Source organism: Mauremys mutica, chromosome 2 (assembly GCF_020497125.1).
Source record: "Mauremys mutica isolate MM-2020 ecotype Southern chromosome 2, ASM2049712v1, whole genome shotgun sequence".
Classification (NCBI taxonomy): Eukaryota; Metazoa; Chordata; order Testudines; family Geoemydidae; genus Mauremys; species Mauremys mutica.
The window spans coordinates 194927332-194943925 of NC_059073.1; the positions used below are offsets into that span (position 1 = coordinate 194927332).

General features: G+C 42.3%; 1 protein-coding gene across 1 annotated transcript in view; it reads right to left on the reverse strand.

Annotated features, from left to right (window-relative positions):
- RAMP3 (receptor activity modifying protein 3) overlaps positions 1-15798 on the reverse strand; it is a 107416-nt gene extending 91618 nt beyond the window's left edge. Inside the window, exon 1 of the mRNA XM_045007965.1 lies at positions 15058-15798. Coding sequence (XP_044863900.1) covers positions 15058-15250 — 193 coding nt within the window. The 5' untranslated portion in view covers positions 15251-15798. The remainder of the gene's footprint in view (positions 1-15057) is intronic.
- Positions 15799-16594: the final 796 nt, after the last annotated feature.

Here is a 16594-nt window from a genome sequence, read left to right on the forward strand (position 1 = left end):
CTCTAGCTTTTTTGTCGCCGCAAGCACGGCAGGCAAGCTGCCTTCAGCGGGGCACCTACGGGAGGTTCCCGGTCCTGCAGATTCGGCAGCTTGCCTGCGGGAGGTCCGCCGGTCCCGCAGCTTTGGTGTACCCGCCACTGAATTGCCGCCGAATCTGCGGGACTGGCGGACCTCCCGCAGGCAAGCCGCTGAAGGCTCCCTGACTGCCACCCTCGCAGGGACTGCCAGGGCACCCCCCCGCAGCTTGCCACCCCAGGCACGCGCTTGGAGTGCTGGTGCCTGGAGCTGCCACTGTGCACTTTAAAAATACAGATAATTATAATTTCAAATAAAATGGGAGGGGGGAATTATTTCCTCCTTTGCTTACCACACAAGACAGGAGGCCAATGATCCATGTTTCCCATACAACATAATGGGCCTGATTCTACTCCCACTGATGTTACCTTGACATTCCCTGCAGCTGTCTGCGGAGCGCTGTAATTTGCAAGTGGTTGTGTTGCAAGAGAAACATTAAATCTTAAACTTAGATCTTGGTTCATCATAAGATGTTCAATTCAACTTCGAGGGCCATATTGGTGTTTTTCTCTGTGTTCATGTGTTGCCTTGAACAATAGAGTTCTGGTCCTGATTGGGATCTTTAAGTGCCACTGGACTACAAACACTCTACTCTGATTCTTGAATGCACATGCACCTTATGGAAAAGTTCTATAGAATTTAATTAAAATGAGGACATTCCTCTAGGCTTTTTGGACCATCCTATGGAAAATTCTATTCCAGCTATAGAATTTTAAAGGACAGTTTAAAAAACTGTAGAAAGAGATTTTTTTCCCCTTCAATTATATGGGTTTTTAGTGTAGCTTCTATAGAACTCTATTGGTTTCATCCCTATTATATTCTGCACAATTTCTCAACAGAGTATGCCTGGATGTTTAATGTTTAGAACATAACATAAGAATGGCATATTGGGTCAGACCAAAGGTCCATCTAGCCTAGTATCTTAACTTCTGATGGTGGCCAATTCCAGGTGCCCCAGAGGGAATGAACAGAACAGGTAATCATCAAATGATCCATGCCCTGTTGCTCATTCCCAACTTCTGGCAAACAGAGGCTAGGGATCATCCCAGTCCATCCAGTTTTACACCAAAACTGTTCTTTAATAGATTTATTTCTGTAAGAGACCTTTATGTTTAGAATGGCTCTGCTAATTTATAAAATATAGTTTGACAAAAACATCAAAAAGTCACTGGATATTTACATTTTCTGGCAATCTTAATAACCCTTCCTTTACCAGTTACATTTTCTGTTTGTTTTTGTGACTGGATCACTAAAAGTTGATTTTAAGTGCTACTCCTTTAACCACTTCAGCGCTGTCTAACATGGAGATGCATTTTGCCCTATGTGATCCCTTATCTACATGGTAAATCTTTTCATGGGCCTTTATAGAACACCAATCAGTGTAATATCCAGGTGCTAAAATCCTCAGTGAGCTGTTAATAGGCTGATCAGATAGCAAGTGTCAAATATCAGGACAGGAGGTGGGGGGTAATAGGTGCCTATGTGAGAAAAAGACCCAAAATCAGGACTGTGCCTATAAAAATCGGGATATCTGGTCATCCTAGGTATTAACAGCAAGTGCACTGCAGGTTGCCATGTCCTGCTATGGTAGATGCCGGCAGCAAAAGGGTTAAGTGGGCATGATTGTTATACTAGGATACTACCAATAAAGGGGGAAAAGTCAAGGGTTTGAAAAGACACCATAATATTTTGGCTATTTTATTTTCCTACCATTTGACCTTATACATCTTCATCACACCCTTGTGAAGTATTGTTTTTGTTGTTCCCATTTTACAAGCAAGGAAATGAAGGTATGTTAAGTGATTTACACAAGAACACAGAGGGAAGTCAGTATCAGATTTGGGATAATGCATTCCTAACAGCCAGTTCTGTGCCAGGACTAGATCCCAGCTCCCTCTGTCTCAAAGAAACAGTTTCTGTCCAAATGAAGTGTGTTATAGTCATGAACATCTCTATCTAAAAGATGTATGTGAGATGTGGCTGTGCAACATTATGGTTAAGGTGCGTGCAAAAAAAAAAAAAAAGAGGTAACAGCTAAGGCGGAGTACAAAAAATGTCAGCTATCTAAATTATTCCTACACAGGTATTGCCTTCAGTCCCACTGATTGCAATGGAAGATGACCATGGGACTCTAGGATTGTATATGACCCTTAGCCTACCAATCTACAATGCACCACATGATTACCAGGAAGCAAATATTTTTAGCATGTGTGATGCTACATAGTCTTTAGCCAAAGAAGCATGAGAAGACTAAAGCAAAGGTGATGTGGCATAAAGTTTACTTATAATAAGGAAATATAAAGGTCAGCCCAATACTGGCTTAATTCGACATCTATTCACCTGTGAATGGCAAGTACAGTATGAGTCCCTCAAGGCAAATAAGGACTTTAATCACAGGAACTACATGGGACAGCCAAATGAGCTTATATTGTTTTAAGCCTTGGGAAGGGGAAGTGACCCACGTAAGTTTCACACACGAGGGTCACAGCACACTCCCTCCTGAGGAAGTGTTTATAGCCCGGGATACTTAAAGACGTTTAAAACTTCTTTTTCCCCTGAGAAGCAGACATTTTAAATCAAGATCCTGATATCACAGGAGATCTGGGAAATGTTGTTTTTTCCTTGCAACAAGATTACCACCCTAATTACCTTGCCCACCCCCAGCTTATGTGTGCTCTTCTTGCAGCCTGTTCCTGCTAACCAGTAACAGGTTAAATGCCCTAATGTTGATGTGATTTCATCAAAGTCAATTTTCCAGTAAAGTCTATATGTACCATAAGATAACAATTGTGCCTGAGGTTCTTTAAACTGCCCAAGCTTTCTGTCCTGAATTCCAGGTTGTCAGGTCACATATGAGCACATAAGACTTTTTATGACAGGTACTTTCACCATGGCAGTCACAAAGTAGCAACAAGATCCCAGACCTTGGCACATATTGTTATTTATATAGCATCATATGGTAGGTATGCATGGCACTCCATACATAAATAAAATAATAGGTCCCTGCCCCGAGGGAAGAGCTCTGTGTAAGCTCAAAAGCTTGTCTCTCTCACCAACAGAAGCTGTTGGTGAGATAAAAGATATTATCTCACTCACCTTGTCTCTCTAACATACTAAAGTGACATTGGGGGGGCCGGGGAGTCTGCAACAATTCACGATTGCACAAAAAGAACCCAAATATATGAAATGACTTGAGCCCAAATGACAGAACCCAGTACCGTTACACTGGTGTCACTCGTTAGCTTCAGTGGAATTTACATGTATCCAGCTGTGGGCAGAACTGGGACTAATGGAATTAAGTTTTCCCCAGGAAGGGAAAGTTATGATGGTTCTTTTTAGAGCAGGCAAAGGTTTGAAGCTCTATATTTTCTTTGATCTTCATGTTTCACAAAATACCACCAGTTCATTTAAAAAAATTCAGTGCTGAAGACAACACTTCAGGACAAAGAGACATTAGGTGGAGGGTAAATCCTGTCACTTTTTTTCTCTACCCACCTCCTTATCTTCATGCATAAGAACTACACTGCAGATTTATTACAGGTATGACTGAAAATAATAAAACCAAGGCCATTCACAGTTAAGTGTTCCATAAACATCTTCTAGCACTTAAGTTATACTTACAGGAACAAGATGATTTAGTCTGTGTTTCACCTTTAAACTGTGGCTTTCTTTGCTTTTGTCAATTTACCTTTCTGCTGTATTTTATCTCAACATGTTATTAAGAAAAAATCAGAAGGAAGGTAACATGTACAACACCTCCCAGCCCAAGCACAAACAGACGTTCCATTTGGAGATGATCTGCAGCTGCACTGGAAACTGGGAAACAAGGGCTGTGTTAGGGGTATGCCAATAAACACGCATGGGAAACGAAAAAAGAAAACACTATATGGGAAAACAAGAAACTCAGTTCTTCCCCTGGATCCCTGGAAGTAATCCAAACTCAGTGAAAGTGCACAAAAGTCCCTAATGCTTTATATTCCAGCACCTAAAAATCAGGCTGGAAAACAGAAGTGAGTCTGCTCTCCAGGACAGGCTTTGAGATGGATTCTCCTTTGAGCTCAAAGGTAGTGATCCCTTGATCCAAAGCAGTATCATCAAGCACCATAATAACTACACAGCAATTTTCATTTTATACACTATCCAAACCATCTTCAAACATGTTTTTTCTTCAAACTCTCATAGGGCACTAGTGTAGATTAAATAGTTAAAATGCCCTCTAAATCTCAGATTTTAAAAGAAGCTTTGTGTCTGGTTGTACTAGAAGAATATATGTTTGTATAGAAGTCAGAAATCAAAAGCAAAAGTATGTTTTGTTTTTTAAAAAAGCATCAGAACTAATTGTGTACCCATGTTATTCGCTAGGCTTAGAACTTCTATGTTTCAGCTGGGACACAGATAATAGGGTTGGAACCGATTGCTTAGTTTAAGGTAGCCAAACTCCCTGCATCGTTTCAGGAGACTTTTCATAATTCTTTATCGACAGCATTAATAGCACACGCTTTACTCTAGCCTTGACTGCTTTGAGAAAGGATTAATCCATAAACTATCTGGTCACTTGATTGAATGCAAAGAAGTTTCAGCTTGGCAAATACGATTTAAAATGGAAGTGTTGACACAGTTTGAGACAAGTGTTTATTATCTCTCTTCACAATGCAAGATATGTTTGGTACAAATGCTATAATTAAGGCTGCAAATCAGTATCTGTAATCTCCGCGCTTTCACTTGCCCCGAAGTGTTCTTCTTGGACTGACATTTTCTATGCTTGATCTCAGATAAAAGGCAAATTTTTTGGTGAAAGTTTGAAGGAAGCCCTTTTAGCCATTGCTGAGTTATATGAAGCTGGAGAAGAAGGAGGAGGGGCACTTCTCCATCCCCCCACCCCCCCAAAAAAATGAAATAACCATTTTTCCTATACAGAACTAAAAATGGCTGAACTTTGAAAGCATATAGAAGCTCAGATTTTAAGGCCAGCAAGGACCACTATGGTTGTTTAGTCTGACCTGCATAACACAGGCCATAGAACCTCACCCAGTAATTCCTGCATCAAGCCCATTACAGCTGTCTGAGCTAGAGCAGATCTTTTAGAAAAACATCCAGTCTTGACTTAAAAACTGCAAGTGGTGGAATAACCACCCCATCCCCGGCAAAGAGTTCATTCTGGAGCATGCCCCCAAGTTTTACAGATATTCAGCTGTTGCTCTGCTCTGCATTGCAATGCCTAATTGAAGTCTTTTTTCCAAAGGCGTCTTAAGCACTTAGGATCATAAATCTAATTGACTTTCAATGACACTTAGACACCTCAGTGCTTAAATCACTTTTGAAAGTGAGACTTAGGGCCCAATTTTAAAGGTATTTAGACTTCTAACTCCCATTTATTTCAATAAGACTTAGGCACCTAAATAGCCTTAAAACTCTGGGCACTAGTTTCCTAAGTCAGTTATGCACTGAAAGACTGAGCGGAGCCAAACCTACAATACTGGGCCTATGTCTACAAACAAGTTTTTAAAACAAATTGGTTTGGTGATAAAATACAAAGCGGTTGGGTGTAAAAACAAACCCACATCTAAGCTTGCTCAGTAGGCAAGAGATAAGATCTTACGCAGAAGAGCCAAACTCTTTTACAACATCCCAGTCCTGCGTCAGAGCCATAAGGGCACCGCACAACAGGAGTTGGGTACCTGATGCCCTTAGACCATTTTGGAAACCCCAGCCTTAAAAAGGTAACAATATTGATTAAGCACAGGAATGTTCTTCCACTCTTAAAATCAATCAAATGCAAACATCAAAAAACTACATTCATATGACATTCAAATCGCTGAACTAAGATAAAGAAAGCCTGGAAATTCAAATATTTTAAGGGGCCTGATTCTCCTCTCACATCACTTACATGTTGGTGTAACTGCATTGGCTTTGACAGAACTATTTCTGATTTACACTGATGTAGGTGAAGGAGAATCAGGCCCGAGATTCCTCCAGCAATATTCACTCTGCCCCATTGCTCATTAGTGAGTATTCTGTGGCAGCTGTTTTCACACTGTGGGAACATGTACCACTGGTGAGATGCACGCCAGTCAGGTGGGATGCAGGTTGGTTTATCAGAATAAAAATCCCTTCTATGTCTGCTGATGGAAATGAAGTTGGGATGCCAGGTGGGTTTGAATATTCAGCGTGGTACATTAGGTCTTAACACTAATAATTCCTAACTCTTATATCACACTTTCCACCAGTAGATCTCAAAGCTCTTCACAGTCTTTAATGTCTTTATCCTCACACCACCCTGTGAGGTAGATAAGTACTACTGTTCCCATTTTACAGATGGAAAACAGACAGAGAGACTAAGACCCAGATCCTGAAAAATATTTAGACTCCTAACTCCCACTGCAATCAATTGAAGTTAGGAGCCTAAATACCTTTGAGGATCTGGGCCTAAGTGACTTGCCAAAGGTCACACAAAGTCTATGGCATAAATGGGAATTTGCGCATTCCTGTTTTATGGTACACATTTAACAACACTATAGTAGGCTGCTCATTTAACAGTAAAACAGGAATAGGTGAGGTTACGCATGTGCCATGTGACAGTTAATGTTGCTGTAGGAATTTTAACTTCTATTTTTCAGTTTGTTTTTTATAACTGTGTAAGCCTACTATTATAGGATGCAGTTATATGAATGTGCATATTTATGCTATTAAATGCAGTAATCTAATAACACAATATAGGGAACATCTGGCCACATCTCTCCTGTGACATGAAGAGCTTTGTTAGCAGCAAAACTGGGTGGGTTCTACTCAGGGGTGAAAGTAACTTAAAGGATTTACCAGTTAGCCGGAGTCCTGAGTGGGGGCGTGGCCTCGACCAGAAGAGGTGTGGTCTTTCAATATTTAAAGGGCCTGGGGCTCCCTGCAGTGGCTGGAGCCCGGGGCCCTTTAAATCACCACCAGGGAAGCCGGTCCAGTCTAGCACAGCGTACTGGCTCTTGCTGGTACACCATACCCAGGGCTGGCTCCAGCTTTTTTGCCACTTCAAGCGGCGAAGCTGGAAAAAAAAATAAAGCCGATTGGTGGCACTTCAGCGGCAGCTCCATTGTGCCACTTCTTTCTTTGGTGGCAATTCGGCAGCAAGTCCTTCACTCCCTCTCTTCCTCTTTGGCGGCAGCTCAAAGAGGAAGAGAGGGACCGAGGGACTCGCCGCTGAATTGCCGCTGAAGACGCAAACGTGACGTCCCTTTCCATTGGCCACCCCAAGCACCTGCTTCCTTCACTGGTGCCTGGAGCCAGCCCTGGCTGGACCGGACCGGACCGGCTTACTTTCACCTCTGTTGCTACTGCTCAGGGAGTGGGGCAGGGGCCCATGCTGGGGTTGCTCTCCCTGTCTGCTAACCACACACCCTGCTCCACAGAAGCTCCCTGTGCACTGCCAAGCAGCAGAGATTTGGTGATAGGGCTGAGAGACTGCCTAGATCAAACGGCCATTCCCCTGCCCCAGCGCTGGGCAGGCTGTAGATGCTGCAAATACTACTTCAGCCTTCAGAATGTATGACTGGCCGTGAAACAGCAAACTGCTGCTGCTGCACTGCCTGGTCAGGGGAATTTCTTCCTCCCAGCCTTTGAAAAACTCCCTAGTGCACAACTCTGCCACTCAGACAGTCAGCAGTAGACAGAATTGGGGCTGTATATGTGCATGCATGTCAACAACTTCACTGTTCTTGCTCTCTTGTGCCCAATCCTATACAGACTTAGCCAAAGATTTTAGAGTCTGAAGGATCAGGGACGTTGTCCATGCTCCTTTTGGTGCCTGGCTTGCCCTTAGACCATGCCAGGAATGCTTCTGGAGGGCTGGTCTGCATAGGTGCTGGAACTAGGGATGCTGCCACAGCCCCTGGCTTGAAGTAGGAATAACAATCCATGGTTTCCTCCTTCAGCACCCCCACTATAAAAATTGTTCCAACATCACTGTTTGTTGGCTGATCCAGCAGTTCTCAATATGCTCAGACCAGCAACTGGGCTATTAATGCCCTTTCTCCAATCACCGCTTCTTCAGAACTGAAAACAGGTGGGCAACAAATAGAGAACATGATGCCCTTTACTTTAAGGTAAAGTAAAGAAAATACAGAAAATAAAAGGATAGATCCTTAAACATGTAGCCCTCAACAGACAAGAGGATGCGAAAAAAAAGTCACAGAGCATTTGGCAAAAATAGCTCTGAATTCCCATCAGAAATGAAGGTCATTACTAAATGACACCAGTGAGATCAGGTCATGCTGTTCTCAAGACAGAGGCTGTCTTCCTCTCTAGCCATTGAACCATGTGTAACAGCTCACACACTTTTGACATTCATTTCAGTGAAGAACAAACTTCTCCCCGTTACTTTCTGGATTAGTTTCAGGGAAGACATTAAGTCAAGATATTATCTTAGAGCAGTCCTATAAAGTTTTAGGAAACCTTTCGTTGGCTCACATTAACGTTTCCTATTGACTCAGAGAAATGTAGGGCTGGAAGGGACCTTGAGAGGTCTTCTAGTCCAGCCCCCTGTGCTGAGGCAGGACCAAGTATACTTAGACCATCCCTGAGAGGTGTTTGTCCAACTTGCTCTTAACAACCTCCAGTGATGGGAACTCCACAGCTTCCCTCAGAAGCCTACCCTTGTAGTTAGAAAGTTTTTCCTAATATCCAGCCTAATCTCCCTTGCTGCACGTTAAGCCAATTACTTCTTGTCCTGCCTTCAGTGGACATAGAGAACAACTGATCACCATTCTCTTTGTAACAGCACATAACATATTTGAAAACTGTTATCAGGTTTCTCTTAGGGTATATTTACACTGCAATTAAAAGCCTGCAGTTGGCCCATGCCAGCTGACATGGGCTCATGGGGCTCAGGCTGAGGGGCAGCTTAATTGCAGTGTAGATTTGCAGGCTTGGGCTGGAGTCAGGCTCTGGGACACTGTGTAGCGAGAGGATCCCAGATCTCAGGCTGCAGCCCAAGCCTGGAAATCTACACTGCAATGAAACAGTCCCACAACCTGAGCCAGCTGGCATAGGCCAGCCATGGGCATCTATTTGCAGTGTAGACAATTACCTCTCCTGTCTTACATACAACATTCCTGTTAATACACCTCAGAATGATATACGCCTTTTTCAAAATTGCATCACATTGTTGACTCATACTCAGTGTGAGGTTCACTATAACCCCAGAGCCTTTCCAACAGTACTACCAACTAGCCAGTTATCCCCCATTTGTAGCTGTGCATTTGATTTTTCCTTCCAAAGTGTGGTACTTTGCACTTGTCTTTATTGAATTTCATCTTGTTGATTTCAGATCAATTCTCCAACTTGTCAAGGTCATTTTGAATTCTAATCCTGTCCTCCAAAGTGCTTGCAACTCCTTCCAGCTTGGTGTCGTCTGCAAATTTTATAAGCATACTCTCCATTCCATTATCCAAGTCATTAATGAAAATATTGAAGATCACCAGACCCTGGACAGACCCCTATAGGACCCCACTAGATTCATCCCTCAGTTTGACAGTGATCCATTGATAACTACACTTTGAATATGGCCTTTCAACCAGATTTGCAACCACCTTTTATTAATTTCATCTAGACCACATTTTCCTAGTTTATTTATGAGAATGTGATGAGTATGTCAAAAATCAAGATCTCTCCCTCATTCCCACCTCTTTTCTGGGGCTAGTCATAGCTTTCTTAGGGCTGGCCTACATGTAAATTTGCGCCAGAATAACAACCTTTTTATTTCAGTGCAAGTCTGTACGGACACTTTTATTTCAAAATTAAATTGTATTTTGGAAGAAAGTGTCCACACACAGACTTCCACCAAAGGTGTGAATTAAGACTCGTGTCATTATTGCAGTGGAAATGTGTATATGGACAAGCACTATGGGGGAAGGTAGTTTGCTACGAGAGAGAGATGTGAGAAGTAAACAAAGCCACAGACTGATGACAAATGGTACACCGCTACCTCGATATAACGCCACCTGATATAACACGAATTTGGATATAACGCAGTAAAGCAGTGCTCCGGGGGCGGGCTGCGCACTCCGGTGGATCAAAGCAAGTTCAATATAACACAGTTTCACTTATAACACGGTAAGATTTTTTGGCTCCCAAGGACAGCGTTATATCGAGGTAGAGGTGTATTTGGCAAGTGAAGTTTTTCACTGATCCCTTTGCGCAATTTCTTTCTTTTTCTTTTTCTTTTTTTTCCTTATTTTTGATGGAAGTAGGTGGAATTTCATTTGCTTGCAATTAGGGCAACCAGTGAATAAGCTCTGTAATCCGCACTGAGGTGGTGGAAAGAAACAGCATCTCAAACAAATAACAATTTGACAGCGTAATAAAGAAATATGGCTTAAAAAGCAGAACCACTATACCTAGTGCACTTTTTACTGAGGACATGCTGTCCTACACCAGGAAGTCGTCCACAATAATATCCTTATAAAATTGTGTGTATGTGTTTGTGTATATACAACATATATATTTTTTTAAATCACACACTATGAGACAATTTCATTCCCATGTAAAAAAAAAAAATGTGTCAGAGCCAAGTGCTACTCTCGCTTTAACTTATGTAAATCAGGAGTAACTCCACTGAATTCGGTGGAATTGCATCAGTGGAATGGGATCAGAATCAGTCTGCCAATTTGTGTGTGTCTATCTCCTATCTGGACTGTACCTGTAATCTTGTCTTGACTTCTGGGACCAGCATGCTTTTGCTTGAATATTTGATGCTCTCTGCTGCCACCCACAGTAGATCCATGTACATTTCAGAAGATCTCTCTCTTATGAACACAGTACATTTTTTCCAGTCACCTTAATTGTACCGAGTATGAGTCTGTACACTGGGGTCTGGGCAGACCTTAAAAATCTTCAGGTTACAGGGGGAGGGGAAGAGAGGGAGAAAGGAAGATGGAAACTGTGAAGTATGGTGGAGCTGTGCCAGGATCTAACAGCAACTTGGAAGCACAGGCTGCATCGCATTTGTCTGCTTTGCTTCAAAAGTGATAGCAATAGTGTTCATTGATTATATTTCCTGTTGATTGCTGTTTGAAAACATGCAGGATCCCTAACAAACGAGAGCAGCACTTTGGCAGAGTAGTGTATTGCTAAGCTGGTCTGGTCTGTTTCAAAATGAGATGTTCTCATTTTAAGAGTACACACAGACTCGTACTTATGTCTGATTGACTGACACCTTGATCTATTGTATTCAATGTTGTTCCCACGCTGATTTTCACTCCCTTCATCCCAACCCTTTCAGCCACAAAACAGTGGACCAGATTCATCAGTAAGATGATAGGGAAGTTTTTTTCAAATGTAATCAGGTTTGTTTTTTTAAATCATTCATGCGTTTCTTTCTCACTAGAATCCAGTCTTACATGGAGTTGAACTTGAGGGCACGCTGTATTTACACAAGGCGCGCAAGTACCTTGCAGGATTGGGTCCTTCTGATACAGCTCTTCTGATAATGAGCAGTGTGGAGGTGTAGTCCAGAGCATAAGATACAAGAGTGGGAGCCTGGAGCCATATTCAGTTTCCAGATCTGACATTGATTTGCTGGGCAACTCTGGCAAAAAACTGAGCTTCCCTGTGCTACAGTTCCCCAGCTGTAAAATACAGCGTTAATGATACTTCACAACTTTGTAGACTATTTTGAGATCTGGGCATTAAAAGTGCTAAAGATCGTGATAGTTATCACATTTCTACTTTAGCATGTTTTGCTGAGACAGATGCTTGTACAATTAAAAAATATGAAGTTTCAATATAAATGATAACTTCTTACACTTATATAGCATCTTTCATCCTTACCTATAGACACAGCACTACTAATAAGCAACCATCTTTACAGGACGGATGGAGGAATGTTTGGGAAAGGATGCCAGAACAATTACTCTTGTAAAATATACTACTGGACTGTTAAATGGCTGTGCACTCAAATCCCTGCTCCACCCTGTGTGACATTGGGCAAGTCATTTAGCTTCTCTGTTCCCCATCTGTAAAAAAATGGGGATAATAGCATTTCCCTACCTCCCAGGGATGTTGTGATGAAAATACATCAATGGCTGTGAGGCACTCATATACTATGGTAATGGGTGCCATGTAAATTAACTAAGATAAACAGATGTGCAGAACAGGCTCTCAAAATATACACTTTGAGTAATTCAACGGGAGCATTGACTGATCAACCATAACAACATTTGACCGAGAGAGAAAGGGCACAAGGGTCAGTGTTTAAACTGGATCATACGGAAATAAAAACAAGGAGGAACAACAATGGTTCAAAGTGTTTAATTAAAGTCAATATCCCTGGGGAATCACTGATGCTAGGAACCATGTTTGTATTACTTGTCATCAGAAAAAAATATATATGGAGATATACCTCCCTCATAGAACTGGAAGGGACCCTGAAAGGTCATGGAGTCCAGCCCCCTGCTTTCACTAGCAGGACCAAGTACTGATTTTACCTCAGATCCCTAAGTGACTGCCCTCAAGGACTGAACTCACAACCCAGCGTTTAAGCAAGCTAATGCTCAAACCACTGAGCTAAACAGTAGTTGGCTTATGCTTACACTTACTGCACTTATTGAGTATTATTTATAATAGCGTCCACATTGTGAATTTTTAGTAATCATAAAAAGTTGATTTTAAAACAGGGAATTAGTTTGATTCCATTTACATCTTTGCTGTTCATGCAAAATCTATCCCTTTGCTTTTCACCAAAAGCAATCCATTGTCAGTTGTAGACCACCATGAAAATCAGTTCTTCAGTAAAATTCAGTTAGGTGAGCAACTGGCGTAGGCAAGAAACTCTAGTCTGGAACTGACCTGTTAGTATCTCTGGTGAGATGTGTGTGTAATTAATTGTTGGAGGTACAGGAAGAGTAGTCCTCAGTCCATTCTTTCTCTGGGAATAAAGCCTTAGTAAACATGTTTCACTTGTGAGAGTCATGGCAAAATCTAACACTGGAAGTTTCTCCTACTCAAAATTTACTGATTATTTCCCTGTGTTCAGCAATAAAGAAATCAACCATTAGGTGTCAGGAAACTTTGTATTCTGAAATGCATTTTAAATGGAAATGTACAAAACATTTGACTGCATAAGGTAGGTTTCAAAAAATATTGAGAGAAAAATCCACCAAAATGAACATTTTACTTTTTTTTAAAGCAAAAAATATTACTAGAGGCCCATAGTTTCTGAAAATTGTCAGAATCAGATGTTCCTCTTATTTATAAGCCTTTTCATGTAAAGATCTCTAACTTCTGGTCTCAAGTTTTTATCTCCTATAAAGTACATGGAATATCCTTCTAAATACTCTGGGCCTGGTTCTCCTCTCACTTACATCTGTGTAAATCAAGAGTAATTCCACTGTCATCACCTGAGTTACACTGGTGTAAATAAGATCAGAATAAGACTCTGCCAGTAACTTTGGATTTGACTATAAGGTTTTAAATCCTGAATTCCTAAAGACAGCTACAAGGGGGGAAAATGAAATGTCAATGATTAACAACACAGTGTAAACTGAAGTTAAAAAATGTGAAAAATCTTGAAAGGTATCTGCACAGTTACAAGTAACTGTTTGAGCAAATCCTAAATAGAATCATCCAGTCTCCAGACCATGAAAATTCCCTGCTTTCCAAAGAGGGGGAGGGAGCCCACACTAGGCTGGTGTGAAAAGAATGAATATAATTCAGAAGTTAGTCAATTCATTCTTCCTGGAAAGTTAGATCTATGTCTTGACTCATCTGGCAAAATTAGCTTACGGGATGTTGGGCTGGTGGTCAAAAACTAAGTTACCAATCTTGCTGCTCTCATTCAAGGAAAATGATCACTGTGCCTGAGTGAGGACTTCGGGAATTGGCCAAATCTATAAGAAGCGAGCTACCATGTCAAAGATGATTATTTGGAACTATTTTACAGAAAAATGTGCTACCTTAGTTAATATCACTGCAAGAACAAAGGGGGGGAAGCCATACAGTTCCTGTGTACACAATCAAGCTAACCCCAATTCAGTTCTCAATGCTTTTCAGGATTTGACATCTTATTTTTACATTTATTCACTCTTGTTCTCTGGGTCTTACAACAGCCATCTGCTGCATGGCTGAGAAGGAGGTGGCTCAGTGCCTGTCACAGCATCACCAACACCCTGGGTGAAATGTACACATCTCTCACACTGTAACTAATTGATAAGGCGTGTGTGGGGAAACAAGGAGAGGGCTGGAGACAGCTTCTCCTTTCTCACCAGGATACTATCAGAGGTCTGTTCCCAGTGCTTGATATCATAGGAAGAGATTCCTTCTGCTCTTAGAAAAATCCTCTCCCCAAACAGATGATCTATTCTTTTATAACCCAAGTTGCCTTTCCCCGGTCTTTATTTTTAATATACAGCTCCAGCAAATGAGGTGAAAATATAGCTAATATAGTCTCACAAAAATGCCTTTGACACTAAAAAGCCACTAACCTTATAAAATACAACCCTGCACATCTTCCTTGAGGACAGCCACAAACTCATTAATGCCTTAGAGAGGGGCTTCTTTTCAGATTCCCTTACTCAGACTGTTACTGAATAATTTAAGTGAGGTGGGAATTAGAGAGGGGGAGGTTGTGAATGATTGTTGTCTCTCTGGCATGTAATAACCCCTTATGAAATCACCTTTCTGGAAGGGCTCTGCTTCCCCAGCAGAATCAGGACTTGTAGAAAGGGTTCACATTTCCACATTTACATTCAGCTAAAGATGCCTGGCAAAAATCTATTCCTTTTATCTCGTAAGGGAAACCCACTAACCAGTACCTTAAACACTTTTGTTGCTGGGGTAATATAATAAATGCTTTAAGTTATTTAAGACAAAACACCTTCCTAGAACAGCAAAGACTCATAAATGCTAGTAAGTTAGGAATGCTAATAACTTCTCCAGGTGCTTTTTACTGACCGTTTGCCCGGGATGTTCTGAGCAGCATCTTGCAAGCCAGCTACTTACCCCACAGCGCGAAAAGGAAAAGTTGCACTAGCCAGAAAGCATGCGTCTCCATCCCGCAGCAGGAGCAACCAGGACTCGGAGCCTCTGGAGGAAAGCGCCCGCATGGGGAGGAAAGCGGGAGACAGGTCTGCAGCCACCAGCAAACACACCTCGGATCAACCACACGCTCTTCTCTCAGGAAACCCCGCTTCATTCCTTTGCATCAAAGCCGAAGCAGCGGCAACTAAGAGGGTGGGGGGGGGCGTGCAAGCTTTCCCCCAGCTCCACTCCTCCTCCCCGACCCTACCCTGAGATGCGATCATCAGCCCCTCAGCAGCACCAATCAACTCCAACTTCCATTTCCCATTTTTGCCCACCGCCGCTCCCCCGCCTTGTTTCTTCCTCCCCCTTTCTCCGGCTCGCCTTTGGACTGGGAGGAAGGAGGAGGATGTTGTTGTGGCTATTCTGGGATCCTCCAGGGCAGCCGGTGGGAAGTTTCGCGCAGCTGGAGGTTGCTGAGAAGGAGGAGACAGGGGGAGGCTCACAACGGAGGAGGCTGCCTGCACAGCTGTCTGGGGCGGGAGTGAAACTGACCAGCAGGGAGCTGCTAGCTCTGTGTGTGTGCTTGTCTGTGTGTTATCTGAGCCTCCTGAGCGCCTCGGTGTCTTTGTGTGGCTCCTTGGGTGATCATCTGCAGCGTGCCTATGTGCCTGGCTGCTGAGTGCCTTTGTGTCTGTGGGTCTGTCTCCGCTGGCTTGTGGGTCTGTCTGTCTGTCTGCACTAATCGTATTCTCGTCAGTCTCCCCTTCCAAACAGAAAAGGGGCGGGCCCCGGCTGCCCATTGATCAGTAAAGCTGTAGTCTTTAAGGGGGAAGTTTGGGCATTTTCTCTCTTCTCTTTGGCAACTCTCACCCACGGGCTGTCTAGGGCAGGCACCGTCTGCCAGGGATCCCTTGTTCGGCGCATAGTTGGCATGAGCTAAACTTCTGCTGAGATATCTTCCTCGACACCTTTTCTCATCACGTTTGCTTGAGCACATCATGAGTTATCTCAAATGCCAATGTGTTATTTAAAATGTAGTATGTATAGATCGGCGGCCGCTACACTTTAATAAAATATATATTACAGGACAGAATAGCCAGTAGCCGTAAGCAAGTGCTGAATGTGTTTTAATGCTGCCATTTCATCTCAGCATGATCACGTCCAGAGGGGAAACCATACATTGCTCATTTTCATCAATATTTAAACCCTATGTTCCTCGCTCCATAAGCATTTGAAGTTAGCTTCCTGATTTAAAATGCCAGGAGCTGAAGCAACAAGGAGAGGCTTCCTGGAGACCTAGCAAGACAACTAAAAAACATGTATGCTGTTCAGTTTCATACACAGCCGGAAAGTATTTCTAGATGAGTAGAAAGATTGCATCTAGGTAATTACATTTCAATAGTGCATGAAGTCGCTGTCACTGGTAAGGTCAGATTAACCACAACATTTAGAATTTTAAAAAACTAAACTTTTATAAAACCTAATGTTATAATATAGATTGTGTTATGTGTGTGCC